The 16,939-nt window shown below is 38.3% G+C and overlaps 1 protein-coding gene across 1 annotated transcript in view; it reads right to left on the reverse strand.

The window, feature by feature from the left end:
- Nucleotides 1-2,123: 2,123 nt before the first annotated feature.
- The window catches only part of CATSPERE (catsper channel auxiliary subunit epsilon), a 158,547-nt gene continuing 143,731 nt past the window's right edge, over nt 2,124-16,939 (reverse strand). The window contains exons 21-22 of the mRNA XM_027564683.1: nt 10,993-11,046; nt 2,124-2,393 (exon numbers count right to left, since the gene is read on the reverse strand). Coding sequence (XP_027420484.1) covers nt 2,240-2,393; nt 10,993-11,046 — 208 coding nt within the window. The 3' untranslated portion in view covers nt 2,124-2,239. The remainder of the gene's footprint in view (nt 2,394-10,992; nt 11,047-16,939) is intronic.

The following is a 16,939-nucleotide window of genomic DNA, read 5'->3' on the forward strand; positions in this document are numbered from 1 at the left end:
TGCTAGATTGTTTTCCAAAAAAGCTTTAAAAATTCACTTTTCCTTCAGAAATGCAGAATTTTATTTTTTCTCATCCCTGATTCTCATTCCTTCCCAAGAGTGTTATCCTTCTGAGTTTTTGCCATCAGGCAAGAAAAGTAACCTCACTGTAACTTTGGTTTATATCTTTCTGACTGCTGGTGTGATTGAACATCCTTGGTGGATAAGCACCTGATTTGGAGCCAGTCTGCCTGAGACCTCACTTACCAGCTGTGTGACTTTAGAAAAATTATTTACCCTCTCTGTGGCAGTTTCCTTGTCTCTATAATGGGATAATAATTGTTCCCATTGCATAGTATGGTTGAAGAGTATTAGATAAATCATTGGGACAGTTTCTGGCACATAGTACACAGTAAAAAAAGTTTTTAATATGTTTATTGGCTATTTGAATATGCTCTTCTGTGAAATGATGATATCTTTTGCTCATTTTAAATTGGATCATTTTCTTTGTTTTTTTTTTCCCATCAAACATTTCTATCAGATCTCGTTTCAAAACCCCTTTCAATAAACCTTTTAAAGATGTTTTTCATGTATGGCATATACCTTTCATGTTAAATTTAATTCTGTGTAACTTGTCACTATAATGAATAATTTTTATCATTTCTATTGCTAACAAACTGTTATATAAATATTATAGAGAAAAGGTATTGGATTTTAAATATTTATCTCATATTGAGCCATCCAATGGTCTTATTCTAGGAATTCTTGTTCCTAATTTTGGGTTTCCTAGGCATATAATTAATTATTGAAATTAATTATCTCCTTTCTCCTCGTATTTGTAATGATTATTTTCCTCTTGTAATATAAGAACCTTCAAAACAGTGATGAACAGCAGGTATCCCTGTCTTTCCTGATCTTAGTAAAATGAGAAATTCTATATATGGAAATAGCTTTGATTTGTCCCATCAAATCAAATAGCAAGTCCCATCTTGCTCCTCATCTTCCATTCCCAATGTCTGTGCTATGGCTTTCAGACTTGTCTAGCTAGCCTCCACAATCACATAAAGCAATACTTTCCCCCACTATTTGGTGAGGGGAAAGGAATCAGTTTATGAAATTAAAGTCCAAGGAGGGAATGAAGAACATGGACTATGGTACCTCCCCCCGGGTGGGCCCTGCACAGCTAAAGCTCAGCACACCATGTATCTTCTGCTTTTCCTCCATAAGTCAGTTCTTTTAAGCACACACACACACACACACACACACACACACAAGCTCTTGCTCATTCTCCTCTAGTTGGATCTTCATTCTTCGAATATTAATTGTTTAGAAAGCTGTGGTCATGTTTGGACAACTTAAGAAGCTTATTTTGAGCATCAGAATAAAATTTGAAAACTTAAAATTAAGACTTAGAGCATTAGCTTCCTATTTTCAATATTATAAGTTATCTTTCATATATATCTTTGACAGACTATTTAAATTCACATATTTATTAAGTCTTTTATATGTAAATTAACTACAGCTTTATAAGGTTCATATGAAAAGTTTTATGCAAAATAATATTTGACACATATACTTTCAAAAATTTTCTTTCATTCTTAGGAAGGAGTGTAATAGCCAAATTTAGGTAGTTTTTAAAGTTTAAAAGTTTTTAAAAACTAAAACTCTCATTTACTCTGAGAAAAAACAAAATTTAGAATACAGTTTGTCAGTTTCCAAAAAAGACATATCTACCATATGAATGAACCATTTCCTAAGTGTTTCCCCAAGAAAAATTAAAATCTATGTTCACACAATGACCTATAAAAAACTATTCATAGCAGTTTTATTTCTAAGAGTCTAAACCTAGAAAAAATCTCAAATGTTAACCAATAAGTTAACCAACAGTACAACAGAACACTTAGCAATAAAAAGAATTATAGATGCATGCAAAAATATGGATTAATTTCAAAATCACAATGCTGAATCAAGGAAGCTAGGTGAGAAAGGGCAAGAGAACACAGCTATACAAAAACAATTTTTTAAAGCTAGTTAAAACTATATAGACTATCTTAAGATAAAAGTGAACACACTAAGGATTAATTTAATAACATACATTATATGTGAAAATATTCCTGTTTAGGATAATTTGAGAACATTTTTCAGATTTTGAATTTGATAATACTATGAGCTTATACTTAATATTTCTTGGTCAAAATACACTCTCAATGTAAGTATATATACATCTTCTACATTCATAGTAAATAGACTTTCATTTCTCTCAATTTTTCTTCTTTTTTCTTTTAGATTTGTGCAGTGGTTCATAAATATGTTTTTTATAAATCCTCATATAATGGAAGTAGCTCAAAATGAGAGTACTGAAGAACAGTAGCATCAGGAGAAAGAGGAAAGCTGCAACCATGTAAGCATTTGGACTGAAATAAGAAAAGAAAAGTCATTAGAAGTTGTTGCTCATTTTGGTTGTTAATTTAGTCAAATATTTTTTGAATGGCTAGCTGCTATGCCTTTGTTATCTGTCAGCGATGAATAAGATTTATAAGACATCTTGCCTCCCCTCACGGTGTTTACCTCTTAGTGTTTGAGGCTGACCAGAGAGGAAGATAGATCGTGTGACTGATGAACATGATGAGAGAAAGAGGCTATGGGAACCCGGTGTCAGGAAGGCCTTCCAATGGAGGTGCCTTTTGAACTGAGATAGGTGAGAATTAACTAGATATGACAAGGATTAGGAGTATTAGTATGAGTTAGATAAAAATGTTAGAGAGTGGAGAAGGAGACTAAGGGTGGACATAATATTTTAGGCTAAGGGAGATGCATTACAAGGGCATGGAAGCATAAGAAAACCTTAAAATCAGCCCCAGACATTCTGCAACTAAAACTAGTTCAGTGTGACTGGAATTTAGGTGCTAATGCTCAGTGATTAGGGATGAGGAATCATAGGTTGTTCAAGGTGCAAAAGACAGCTTTTATCAAGCTTCAGAGGGTGAATTTTAGTATAAAAGCAAGAGGGAGTTTCAGACATGTGATACAGCATTCTCATTTTCGAAGGATGATTCTGATTGTAGTGTGAAGAATAGATGAGTGGGATGCATGAATATGCAGGGAGAAAACCATTTATGAGGTTTTTATAATAACCAAATATGGTGAGAATTTTAATTGATTAGTGGCTGTAAAAATGGGGAGAAATGGATAGATTTAAGGTATATTTAGAAGTTAGATTGGGTGATCTTGGTGATTAAGATGTGAGGTTTGACAAATCTGTTAGAATAAAGGATGTCTCCTAAATTTGGGGATGAGGTAACTCTGAAGATGGTAGCACCATTCACTGACATAGGAAATTCACAGGTAAGAACACTTTAGAGGGTATTTGTGAATATGGTTGGCTTACTTTTGGGCGTATTGAATTTGAAGTACAAGAGGGTCAGCCAGGTGTGTGTGTGTGTGTTGTACACTTAATAGATGCTACTTTCAGCTGGGATCCAGACCTCTTGCCTTTTCACCTCATGTGTCTCCCATCAGAGTAGATTTATTTCTTAAGCCAAACACTGTGCTGTTTTCTACTTTGTGTCCTGGTACCTGACTTTAGTTTTTAGTTCCCTTTTAAATCATAATTATTTGTTTGCCATTTAACACTTTTACCAGGTCCCCAGCCTTGTTAGTCTGACCTTTCTCCTCTGTGGATACAAGCTTAATCTAGCTCCAGTGAATCATTTCCTTCTTAGAAATTAATTAACTAATTCAATAAATGATCTGATATATGCCATGTACTGTGCTGGGTTCTGGTAAAACAATAATGGGTAAAAACAGACATAGTCTTCACCCTTAGAGAGCTTACATTTTAGTGGGGACATAACCATTAATCAGATGAGAAAATAAATATAAAATTGAATTTCTAATAAAAACAAAGTAGGAGAGGTAATGCAATGAAAGCTTACTATAGTAGGATTTAAACCTGGTGAATTGGTCAAGAAATGCCCCCACGAGGAAAAGATAATTATTCTAAACTTTGAAGAATTAAATGGAAGTGGATTTGGTAAAGTTAAGTAGGTAAGGAGGGGAAGGAAGAGATCCCAGATAGAGAAAATAGCGTATGCAGAGCTCCTGCTGTAGAACAGAGTATGGAGAAGGCCAGGGATTGAAAGAAAGTTGGTAAGTCTGGAGCTGAGAAAATGAAGGGAATATGATGCAAGATGAGATTGGAGCAGTAGGTAGCAGCTAGGTCAGAAAAGGTTTTGTAGGTCATGTTAAGAAGTCCCCATTTTAAGGAAAGAAACTTGAAAGTTTTAAGCTATAATCATTACAACGAAAAGAATAAAATACTTAGGCATATATCTACCTAAAGAAACAAAAGACCTATATATAGAAAACTATAAAACACTGGTGAAAGAAATCAAAGAGGACACAAATAGACGGAGAAATATACCATGTTCATGGGTTGGAAGAATCAATATAGTGAACATGAGTATACTACCCAAAGCAATCTGTAGATTCAATGCAGTCCCTATCAAGCTACCAACAGGATTTTTCACAGAGCTAGAACAAATAATTTCACAATTTGTGTGGAAATACGAAAAACCTCGAATAGCCAAAGCCATCTTGAGAAAGAAGAATGGAATTGGAGGAATCAACCTGCCTGACTTCAGGCTCTACTACAAAGCCACAGTCATTAAGACAGTATGGTACTGGCAAAAAGACAGAAATACAGATCAATGGAACAAAATAGAAAGCCCAGAGATAAATCCATGCACCTATGGACACTTTATCTTCAACAAAGGAGGCAAGAATATACAGTGGAGAAAAGACAATCTCTTTAACAAGTGGTGCTGGGAAAACTGGTCAACCACTTGTAAAAGAATGAAACTAGAACACTTTCTAACACCATACACAAAAATAAACTCAAAATGGATTAAAGATCTAAATGTAAGACCAGAAACTATAAAACTCCTAGAGGAAAACATAGGCAAAACACTCTCTGACATACATCACAGCAGGATTCTCTATGACCCACCTCCCAGAATATTGGAAATAAAAGCAAAAATAAACAAATGGGACCTAATTAAACTTAAAAGCTTTTGCACAACAAAGGAAACTATAAGCAAGGTGAAAAGACAGCCTTCAGAATGGGAGAAAATAATAGCAAATGAAGCAACTGACAAAGAATTAATCTCAAAAATATACAAGCAACTCCTGCAGCTCAATTCCAGAAAAATAAACGACCCAATCAAAAAATGGGCCAAAGAACTAAACAGACATTTCTCCAAAGAAGACATGCAGATGGCTAACAAACACATGAAAAGATGCTCAACATGACTCATTATCAGAGAAATGCAAATCAAATCCACAATGAGGTACCATTTCACGCCAGTCAGAATGGCTGCGATCCAAAAGTCTACAAGCAATAAATGCTGGACAGAGTGTGGAGAAAAGGGAACCCTCTTACACTGTTGGTGGAAATGCAAACTAGTACAGCCACTACGGAGAACAGTGTGGAGATTCCTTAAAAAACTGGAAATAGAACTGCCGTATGACCCAGCAATCCCACTACTGGGAATACACACCAAGGAAACCAGAATTGAAAGAGACATGTGTACCCCAATGTTCATCACAGCCCTGTTTATAATAGCCAGGACATGGAAGCAACCTAGATGTTCATCAGCAGACGAATGGATAAGAGAGGTGTGGTACATATACACAATGGAGTATTACTCAGCCATTAAAAAGAATACATTTGAATCAGTTCTAATGAGGTGGATGAAACTGGAGTCGATTATACAGAGTGAAGTAAGCCAGAAAGAAAAACACCAATATAGTATACTAATGCATATATATGGGATTTAGAAAGATGGTAACAATAACCCTATATGCGAGACAGCAAAAGAGACACAGATGTATAGAACAGTCTTTTGGACTCTGTGGGAGAGGGCAAGGGTGGGATGATTTGGGAGAATGGCATTGAAACATGTATATTATCATATGCGAAACAAATCGCCAGTCCAAGTTCGATGCATGAGACAGGGTGCTCGGGGCTGGTGCACTGGGATGACCCAGAGGGATGGGATGGGGATGGAGGTGGGAGGGGAGTTCAGGATGGGGAACACATATACACCTGTGGTGGATTCATGTCAATGTATGGCAAAACCACTACAATACTGTAAAGTAATTAGCCTCCAATTAAAATAAATAAATTTATATTAAAAAAGTTTTAAGATACTAAAATTAGCATTAGGAATCTACTGCAATAATTCAGATCAGAGATAATAGTAACTTGAATTAGAGAGGAGTAGTGGTGATGGGTTTGGTAAGAAGTGGATTCATTTAAGAGCAATTTAAGAGGCTAAATGAATGAGAGTCAGTGACTAGATGAGCTGGAGGAGAGAGAAAGAGAGATATGAGTGTGAACCTAGGTTTTGTGTTTTTCAGTTTTGACAAGTGTCTGGCTTGTGCAGTGGTTCTGCTATTTCCTGAGAGAGGGAACACTGGAAAAATAGGGTTGCCATATTGTTCAATTCCATAGGGCAGCATTCACATTATAGCCTATGTGAATGAATTCTCTGGGAACTGTGCAATGACGATCCATAGAGCTGAATGCAATTACATTGATGAGTTAGTTTTAGAGTAAGATAAATAATGGGGTAAGGGAATGGGTGATAAGATTATGAGTTCATTTTTGGACACATGCAGTCTGACCAGTCTTTGAGATATCCAAGAGAAGAGGTTAAGTAGACAGTGGGATATATGGCCCTGGGTGGGGTTAGAGATATGGTTTGGGAGTTGTGTATTTATAGATGCTAATTGAAATCATGGGTATGGATGAGCTTGCCAGAGTGAGCAGCTCAGAAAACCAGGACTGAGCCCTCCCTAAAGAAGGTCAGCATTTAATGGCTGGTGATATAGGTTGTAGGTTAAGGCTCTTTACTAGAAAGAAAGAGAATAGCTACAGAAGGCTAGGAAAACCTATAGAGCTATATGGCAGCCAAAGGCAAAGTCAACTCTAATGAATGCTCAAATATAATGTGGACTGAGCAGTGTAGGCCAGTTTCAGTGTAGATTTAGTGTAGGCCAGTTCCAGTTCAAGATGGTGACTAAGGAACCTCCTGAACTTACATCCTCCCACAGACATACCTGTCCTACAGCTATGTGTAGAACAATTCCCTCCAAAAGAAAACCAGAAATTCACTGAGCAACACCTACACATTGGGTGAATAAGAAAAACCCACCCACATAAAAATGGGTAGGGAGAGACTGAGGCATCATCTCACCCAAAACCCCATCCTACCAAAGCAATATACAATGGAGAGGGAGCTCACAACTCTTAACTTCTCCCTAAGAGGTTTGGATCTAATATCCAGTACCTCAACTTTTAAAACTTCCACCTGAGGGACGGGACCCCCAAACACCTAGCTTTGAAAGCCAACTGGGCTTCACCCATGAAACCCACAAGGGTAGAGCAAACAAATGGGCTCCTGAGAACTCTTGGTAGCTAACCCCCTCTCTCATTATCCATCCCTCCCTCTCCACCCCAGCACAGAACCAGCAGACTGAAATGCTCATTTCCCAATCTTTCCACAGAAGAGTTGTTGTTGTTCAGTTGCTAAGTTGTGTCCAACTCTTTGAGACTCCATGGACTGCAGCAGGCCAGGGGTCCCTGTCCCTCACTATCTCCTGGAGTTCACCCAAGTTCATGTCTGTTGAATTGGTGATGGTATCCAATCATCTCATCCTCTGCTGCCCTCTTCTCCTTTTGCCTTCAATCCTTCCCAGCATCAGGATCTTTTCCAATGAGCTAGTTGCTTATCCTAGAAGCTGCCATCTAAGGGCTAGGCTCCTAACATAACATTAATCTAGGGGCCTCCCCAGAGACTGGGGAAGCTAGCAGGTGCCCTCCTGCTGCCTCTCCCCAGGTCACCTGAAATGATGATATCTCTGCAATGATGCTGTGCATTCTTCTGATGCCCCAGCTTCCACGGCTGTTCCTCAGGGGCACACAGCACTTGATCACCTGGCTCTGGTAGGCAGCAGAACTTAAGTTGTCTAGTCCCACAGGACTGTATCAGAGAAACTATTCTTAACTGGCTATTCTCTCAGGGCTCAGCACAGAGGGAAGAGAAAGCAAGGCCCATCTTCCAGTCTTTTTCTAAAAGTAGTCCACTTGTATATTGTGAAAGCTGCTGCTTGTGGGTCCAGCTTCCAGCCAATCTGCATCTAGGTTCTGACTGAGATCCTCTCTCTGGGATACTGATAGGTCTTGGTACACCCTCAACTACTGGGCAATGCTAAGAACTAAGAAGGCAGCTTGGGCAATCACAAGGGTTTAAAGGACAGCAACCAGGGCTGGGCTGAACAGTAAGTTCCTTCTCCTGCATAAGACCACTCCTTCTTGCCTGGGAAAAGTGGCTGTTTTATCTATTGCATAGAAACTAACACAGAAAAATCAAGGAAAATGAAAAAACAGAGAAATAATTTCCAAACAAAAGTACAAGATAAAAACTTCAGAAGCAGACCTTGATGAAATGGAGATAGGTAATTTACCTGATAAAGAGTTCAAAATAATAGTCATGAAGGTGCTCGCTGAGGTCAGGAGAACAATGCATGAGCAAGTGAGAATTTCAACAGAGACAGAATATGTAAGAAAGTGCCCAACAGATTTAGTGCAGGTCAAAGCAATTCTAATGAGAAGTAATGGGTGGAGTGATAAGATGGAAAGCAGGCTGGATGGGTTAGCAAAATAGGGATGAAATATAGGGAAATGGGGCTTCCCAGGTGGTGCTAGTGGTAAAGAACCCACATGCCAGTGCAGGAGACGTAAGGGACTGTGGGTTCAATCCAAGTCAGGAAGATCACCTGGAGTAGGAAATGGAAACCCAGTATTCTTGCCTGGAGAAGCCCACGGACAGAGGAACCTGGAGGGCTGCAAGTTGGACAAGACTGAGCACATCAGTGTTACTTCAGTGTCGAAGTAGTTGTTACAGAGAGTGGAAACTTTGGTTGACCAGAGAAAGAAAGATTTCCAGGTAGTGTTGGTGACTTATATAAAGTTGGTGATCAACTTGCCCTGTTGTGTAACTTTCTTTACTTGGCTCATCAGATGTCACTGCAAGAAAGTAGGTAGTTTGGGGCTTGTCAAGAGGGGGCGCCACATTCTAGAAATGTAAGAGAGTACTAGAAAGTAGTTATTAAAACAGTAGGCCTTGTCTGAAATGTAAGAAAATAGGAAATAAAAAGAGGTTAGAAGTTAGAGGGGAAGGGACTTCCCTGGTGGCCCAGCAGCTAAGACTCCATGCTCCCAATGCAGGGGGTCTGGGTTCTATCTCTGGTTAGGGAACTGGATCCCCCGTGCCACAACTAAGAGTTTGCAGGCTGCAACTAAAGATTTTGCATCGTGCAACCAAAAAAAAAAAAAAAAAACAAAACTACATGCCTTCATTAAAAGAAAAAAAAAAAATGTAGAGGTTAAGGTCCCAATGAAGATGAAGAAGAGTTGTAGTAGGTGTAGCTGAATTAGCAAACTGGGAATGTCTGAGAATAAGATGTCTGAATTGATGCTTTAGTAAGCAGAGAAGTTATGTTAGTATTGATCATGCCTCAGACATAACATTGGGAGAGGATGGCCAAAGTATGGTGCGGGAGGGGGACATCAAGAATTAGGAAAGGCCACGATGGGGGGTGCTTGCCATAGAGGTGAAAACAGGATGGCATTGAATGAAGGGGAGTTTGGAGAGGGTGCAGAAGTGAGGACAGAGAAAGGATAGGGGTACAGCAGATGCCAGGAGCCTCAAAGGATAAGTGTTTTAAAATTTTGTTTTCTGTTTTTCAGAAGAACCATGATCTGCGAGTAGTGATGGTGCTCTGTGGCACAGACAGAGCTCAGAGGACAGGACTTAGATGAATTTGCTGGTTAAACAGTGACAACTCCAAAGGACACAGTGGAAAACTTGAGGTGGTTGAGAATTGGGCCAGAAAGCAGAGAAACAGTTTGCCTCCTACAAACTGATCTCCAGTCACCGGTTTGCTCATGAAAAGGGCTCTCTTACGACCAGCTAACCTCTGCTCTGCCTCTGGGCCCTTCAGGGCTCAGGCATGACAGAGGCTGAACTGCAGTCACTAAACTAAAGGACTATCCCTGTGTCACACCATATGCTCTGGTTGCTGAAATCCAGCTCCTGGGAAGTGAGCTGGGCAAATAGGTGAGATCCCTTAGTAGTGAGATCTCCTTTACTCTTTCCTCTCCTCCCTAACTCATCAACTCCCTCCCCCTTCTGTTGGTAGATACTTGCATGGACAAATGTTCTTAATATTCATCTAAATCAAACGTATAGACCTAATGAGAAAGAGAAGTTGCTGCGAAAAGGCTATACATGTTTCCCAAAGTTACTTATTATTAGAAACAGGCATGACTTATCTCATTTGCAGATTATTCATACCATTAACCTCCCATTAAGGAGGTTAAGGAGTCAGTAATATTTAAAATAGGGCCATAAGTAGTTTAATTGTTTATGGTCCACTCTTATTTAATGTTTTCCAAAACAAAAAACAAAAAAGACAAACAGAATCATCCGCAGTTCCAACTTTTGTGTTAAGACTTTTTCCTCTGCTCTCGAAGGAAACTAAAGCTGAGTCCAGGGAAATGCTTTTCCTACCTGCTTCCTGTGTGCATGGCAATGATGACTGGTGGTCAAGGGCTGACCCAGAGTCAGCAGGGGCACAGCCACTGCCTCCTTCCTGTCCCCACTGCTGCAATCTACCGTGTACCCTTAGGTGGAGTTGAAAGTCACTTTTGATTGGGAAGACAATGGCTGTTGAGGAGGATGAACACAAGGGGACCTGAGGTGCAGTAACAATTCTCAGGAATTCCTTTTTGCTGTATCCTTGGTATAATAGATACATACAACCTTTAGGATGTCACATATAGGACAGAAGTATAAAGGTCCCAGGAAAAGAGGGGAGAGCTGTGTTTCCTTTTCTGTATCTTTTACAACTTCCCGAATTAAAGCCTAATTAGGCACCAGTCATTACCTGGGAATCACTCCAAAGGTCTCTATTGCAAATATGGTGGTTAGGTTACAGAAACTGCAATAAAGAAAAATATTAAAGATTAGATTAAATACAATATATAAAAGACTCTGGCCCATCTCTTTGGTTACCAAATCATGTATAATCTTAGTTAAGGTGTCATTTTCTTTTTTATTTTTTGTTTCAAGATAGTAATTTTATTACTACCAAAAGAAATTTTAATCAAACTGAGTATTGCCTTCCATTGTACAGAGAAAAAGCTCCACTGTAATGAATGGGAATTATGAATGAAATATATTTTAATGTATACTCCTTTCTTTCTTCTGTTGATAATTTTACTGCAAAATCACAGTGGGTAAACTGATGTGGAAGAATTGCTAAGCATTTTGTTCCCTTCAGTGGACAACTTCACTAATTTCATTAGCTTTATTTTATTTTTTTGCGTTTTTTAAAATTGAAGTACAATATAGTTGATTTACAAGGTTGTGTTAATTTCAAGTGTAAAGCAAAGTGATTCAATTATACATGTATCTATTTTTTTCAGATTATTTTCCCTTATAGGTTATTATAAAATATTGAGTACAGTTCCCTCTGCTAAACAATAGATCCTTGTTGTCTATCTATATTGTATACAGTAGTCTTTATATGCTAACCCAACCTTCTAATTTATCCCTCCCATCTTTTTTCCCTTTGGTAACCATAAATTTGCTTTCTATGTCTGTGAGTCTATTTCTGTTTTGTGAATAAATTCATTTTTGTCTTTTTTTAGATTCCACATATAAGTGATATTATACGATATTTGTCTCTGTCTTGCTTATTTCACTTAGTATGGTAATCTCTGGGTCCATCCGTGTTGCTGCAAATGGCATTATTTCCTTCATTTTTGTGGCTGAGTAATATTCCACTGTGTGTTTGTGTGTGTGTATAAAACGTCTTCTTTATCCATTCATCTGCTGATAGACATTTAGGTTGCTTCTATGTCCTGGCTATTGTAAATAGTGATGCAGTGAACACTGAAGTGCATGTATCTTTTCAGATTATAGTTTCCTCCAGATATATGCCCAGGAGTGGGATCCCTTGATCATATGGTAGCTCTATATTTAGTTTTTTAAGAAACCTCCATACTGTTCTCCATAGTGGCTGTACCAATTTACATATCTACAACAGTGTAGGAGGGTTCCCTTTTCTCCACATCCTTTCTGTGAAAGTGAAAGGTGCTCAGTTGTGTCTGACTCTCTTCGAGCCCATGGACTATATATAGTCCATGGAATTCTCCAGGCCAGAATACTGGAGTGGGTAGCCATTCCCTTCTCCAAGGGATCTTCCCAACCCAGGAATCAAACCCAGGTCTCCCACATTGCAGACGGATTCTTGACCAGCTGAGCCACAAGGAAAGCCCTAGCATTTATTATCTGTAGACTTTTTGGTAATGGCCATTCTGATGGATGTGAGGTGATACTTCATTGTAGTTTTGATTTGCATTTCTATGATAATTAGCAATGTTGGGATATTTTTTCATGTGCCTTTTGGTCATCTCTGTGTGGAGAAATGTCTATTTAGATCTTTGGCCCATTTTTTTGATTTGGTTATTTGTTTTTTTTTTTTTTTTATATTGCGCTATATGAGCTGTTTGTATATTTTGGAAATTAATCACTCGTCAGTAGAATTGTTTGCAGATATTTTCTCCCAGTCCATAGGTTGTCTTTTCATTTTGTCTATGGTTTGTTTTGCTGTGCAAAAGCTTTTAAGTTTAATTAGGCCCTATTTGCTTAATTTTGTTTTTATTTTTATTACTCTAGGGGATGATCCCGGAGAAGGCAATGGCACCCCACTCCAGTACTCTTGCCTGGAAAATCCCATGGATGGAGGAGCCTGGAGGGTTACAGTCCATGGGGTTGCTGAGGGTCAGACACGACTGAGCGACTTCACTTTCGCTTTTCACTTTCATGCATTGGAGAAGGAAATGGCAACCCACTCCAGTGTTCTTGCCTGGAGAATCCCAGGGACGGGGGAGCCTGGTGGGCTGCCATCTATGGGGTCGCACAGAGTTGGACACGACTGAAGCAACTTAGCAGCAGCAGCAGCAGGGGATGATCCAAAAAGATATTGCTGTGATTTATGTCAGAGTGTTCTGCCTGTGTTTTCATCTGTGAGTTTTATAGTATCCAGTCTTACATTTAGGCTTTTAATCCATTTTGAATTTAATTTTATATGTGGTATTAAAGAATGTCCTAATTTTATTCTTCTACATGTAGCAGTTCAGTTTTCCAAGTACCACTTATTGAAGAGACTGTCTTTTTTCCAATGTATATTTTTGCCACCTTTGTCATAGATTAATTGACCATAGATGTGTGGGTTTACCTCTGGGCTTTCTATCCTGTCCCATTGACCTATATTTCTATTTTTGTGCCAAACTGTTTTGATGACTGAAGCTTCATAGTGTAGTCTGAAGTCAAGGATCCTGATTCCTCCAGCTCCATTTGTCTTTCTTAGGAGTACTTTGATTACTTGAGGTCTTTTGTGTTTTCATAGAAATTTTAAGATTTTTTTTGGTTCTAGTTCTGTGAAAAATACAATTGGTAATTTGATAATGATTGTTTTGAATCTGTAGATTGCTTTGGGTAGTATAATCATTTTGGCAGTATTGATCCTTCCAATCCAAGAACATGGTATATCTTTCTATTTGTATCATCTTCAGTTTCCTTAATTAGCATCTTATAGTTTTCAGAGTACAAGTCTTTAGTCTCCTTAGGTTTATCCCTAGGTATTTTATCTCTCATAATTTAGCATATTTCTTGGAATGAGATAGTATATAACTAAATAAACATTAATATATGATTTCATCTATATTCATGTGGGAGAAGAGAGAGGAAAATAACTTAATTTTATTGAGTCCTTGCTATGTGCCCAGCAAAATTAGAGATTTTTACCCAGATACATCATTTAATCCTCAGAATAAAGATAGGTTTTACTGACTTACTTTACAGATAAATAAACTTAAAAAGACTGCTTTTTGCTTAAGACTAGATAGTTACTAGTGGTAAAATTTGGACTCAAACCAAAGTAGACTCTCTAGCATAATGTTCTCAAGGTCCATTGATATTGTTTCAAGTGACAATATATCCTTCTTTTTATGGCCAGATAATATTCCACTGTACATATACCACATTTTCTATAACAATTCATCCACCCTTGGACACTTACATTTGTTCCATATCTTGGCAATTGTAAATAATGCTGCAGTGAACATTTAGTTCAGTTAAGTTCAGTTGCTCAGTCATGTCCAACTCTTTGCAACCCCATGGACTGCAGCACGCCAGGCTTCCCTGTCCATCATCAACTCCTGGGGCTTGCTCAAACTCATGTCCATCAAGTCAGTGATGCCATCCAACCATTTCATCCTCTGTCATCCCCTTCTCCTCCTGCCTTCAACCTTTTCCAGCATTAGGGTCTTTTCCAATGAGTCAGTTTTTCACATCAGGTGGCCAAGGTATTGGAGCTTCAGCTTCAGCATCAGTACTTCCAATGAATATTCAGGACTGATTTCCTTTAAGATGGACTGGTTAGATCTCCTTGTAGTCCAAGGGACTCTCAAGAGTCTTCTCCAACACCACAGTTCAAAAGCATCAATTCTTCTGTGCTCAGCTTTCTTTATGGTCCAACTCTCACATCCATACATGACTACTGGAAAAACCATAGCTTTGACTAGACAGTAAAGTAATGTCTCTGGTTTTTAATATGCTGTCTAGGTTGGTCATAGCTTTTCTTCCAAGGAACAAACATCTTTTAATTTCATGGCTGCAGTCACCATTTGCAGTGATTTTGTAGCTCCCCAAAACAGTCTCTCAGTCTTTCCATTATTTCCCCATCTATTTGCCATGAAGTGATGGGACCAAATGCCATGCTCTTAGCTTTCTGAATGTTGAGTTTTAAGCCAAATTTTTCACTCTCTTCTTTCATTTTTATCAAGAGGCTCTTTAGTTCCTCTTCACTTTCTGCCATAAGGGTGGTGTCATCTGCGTATCTGAGGTTACTAATATTTCTCCCGGCAATCTTGATTCCAGCTTGTGCTTCTTCCAGCCCAATGTTTCTCATGATGTACTCTGCATATCAGTTAAATAAGTAGGGTGACAATGTACAGCCTTCAGGTACTCCTTTTCCTATTTGGAACCAGTCTGTTGTTCCATGTCCAGTTCTAACTGTTGCTTCTTGACCTGCATACAGTTTTCTCAGGAGGCAGGTCAGGTTGTCTGGTATTCCCATCTCTTTCAGAATTTTCCAGTTTGTTGTGATCTAAATAGTCAAATGCTTTGGCATAGTCAATGAAGCAGAAGTAGATGTTTTTCTGGAATTCTCTTGCTTTTTCTGTGATCCAATGGATGTTAACAATTTGATCTCTGGTTCCTCTGCCTTTTCTAAATCCAGCTTGAACATCTGGAAGTTCACGGTTCATGTACTGTTGCAGCCTAGCTTGGAGAATTTTGAGTGTTACCTTGATAGTGTGTGAATGAGTGAAATTGTGTGGTAGTTTGAACATTCTTTGGCATTACTCCTCTTTGGAATTGAAATGAAAAGTGACCTTTTCCAGTCCTGTGGCCACTGCTGAGTTTTCCAAATTTGCTGGCATATTGAGTGCAGCACTTTCACAGCATCAGTTTTTAGGATTTGAAATAGCTCAGCTGAAATTCCATCACCTCCACTAGCTTTGTTCGCAGTGAACATGGGGGTGCATATATCTTTTCAAGTTGGTGTTTTTGTTTACTTTAAATAGTACAGAGGAATGGAATAGTTGACTCATATGGTAGGTTCTATTTAATATTTTCAGAAACCTCCATAACTGTTTTCCATAATGGCTACATAAATTTACATTCCCACCTACAGTGTACAAGGGTTTCCTTTTCTTTACATGCTTATCAACATTTACCTCTTACCTTTTTGGTAACAGTCATTCCAACAGGTATGAGGTGATATCTCACTGTAGTTTTGATTTGTATTTCTCTGATAATTAGTCATATTGAAGACCCTTTCATGTACTTGTTGGCCATCTGTATGTCTTCTTGGCAAAAATGTATAATTAGTTCCATTTTAAAATTGGATTTTTTTTCTTTTTGATATTGAGTTGTATGAGTTCTTTATATATTTTGATATTAACCCCTTATCAGATATATAATTTGCAAATATTTTCTCTCATACTGTAGGTTGCCTTTTCATTTTATTGTGGGTTTCCTTTGCTGGGCAGAAGCTTTTTAGTTTGAGGTAGTTTCACTTATTTTTGATTTTGTTGGTGTCAAATAAAAAAATACTGAAAAGACTCACATATAGGAGCTTACCATCTATATTTATTTCTAGGAGTTTTATGGTTTTAGGGCTTACGTTGAAGTCTGTATTACATTTGCAGTTAATTTTTTTTTAATTTGATTTTATTTTTAAACTTTACAATATTGTATTAGTTTTGCCAAATATCGAAATGAATCTGCCACAGGTATACCCGTGTTCCCCATCCTGTACCCTCCTCCCTCCTCCCTCCCCTCCCCTCCCTCTGGGTCGTCCCAGCGCACCAGCCCCAAGCATCCAGTACCGTGCATCAAACCTGGACTGGCAACTCGTTTCATACATGATATTATACATGTTTCAATGCTATTCTCCCAAATCTCCCCACCCTCTCCCTCTCCCACAGAGTCCATAAGACTGATCTATTCATCAGTGTCTCTTTTGCTGTCTCGTACACAGGGTTATTGTTACCATCTTTCTAAATTCCATATATATGCGTTAGTATACTGTATTGGTGTTTTTCTTTCTGGCTTACTTCACTCTGTATAATAGGTTCCAGTTTCATCCATCTCATTAGAACTGATTCAAATGTATTCTTTTTAATGGCTGAGTAATACTCCATTGTGTATATGTACCACAGCTTTCTTATCCATTCATCTGCTGATGGGCATCTAGGTTG

The sequence above is a fragment of the Bos indicus x Bos taurus genome, chromosome 16 (assembly GCF_003369695.1).
Source record: "Bos indicus x Bos taurus breed Angus x Brahman F1 hybrid chromosome 16, Bos_hybrid_MaternalHap_v2.0, whole genome shotgun sequence".
Lineage (NCBI taxonomy): Eukaryota > Metazoa > Chordata > Mammalia > Artiodactyla > Bovidae > Bos > Bos indicus x Bos taurus.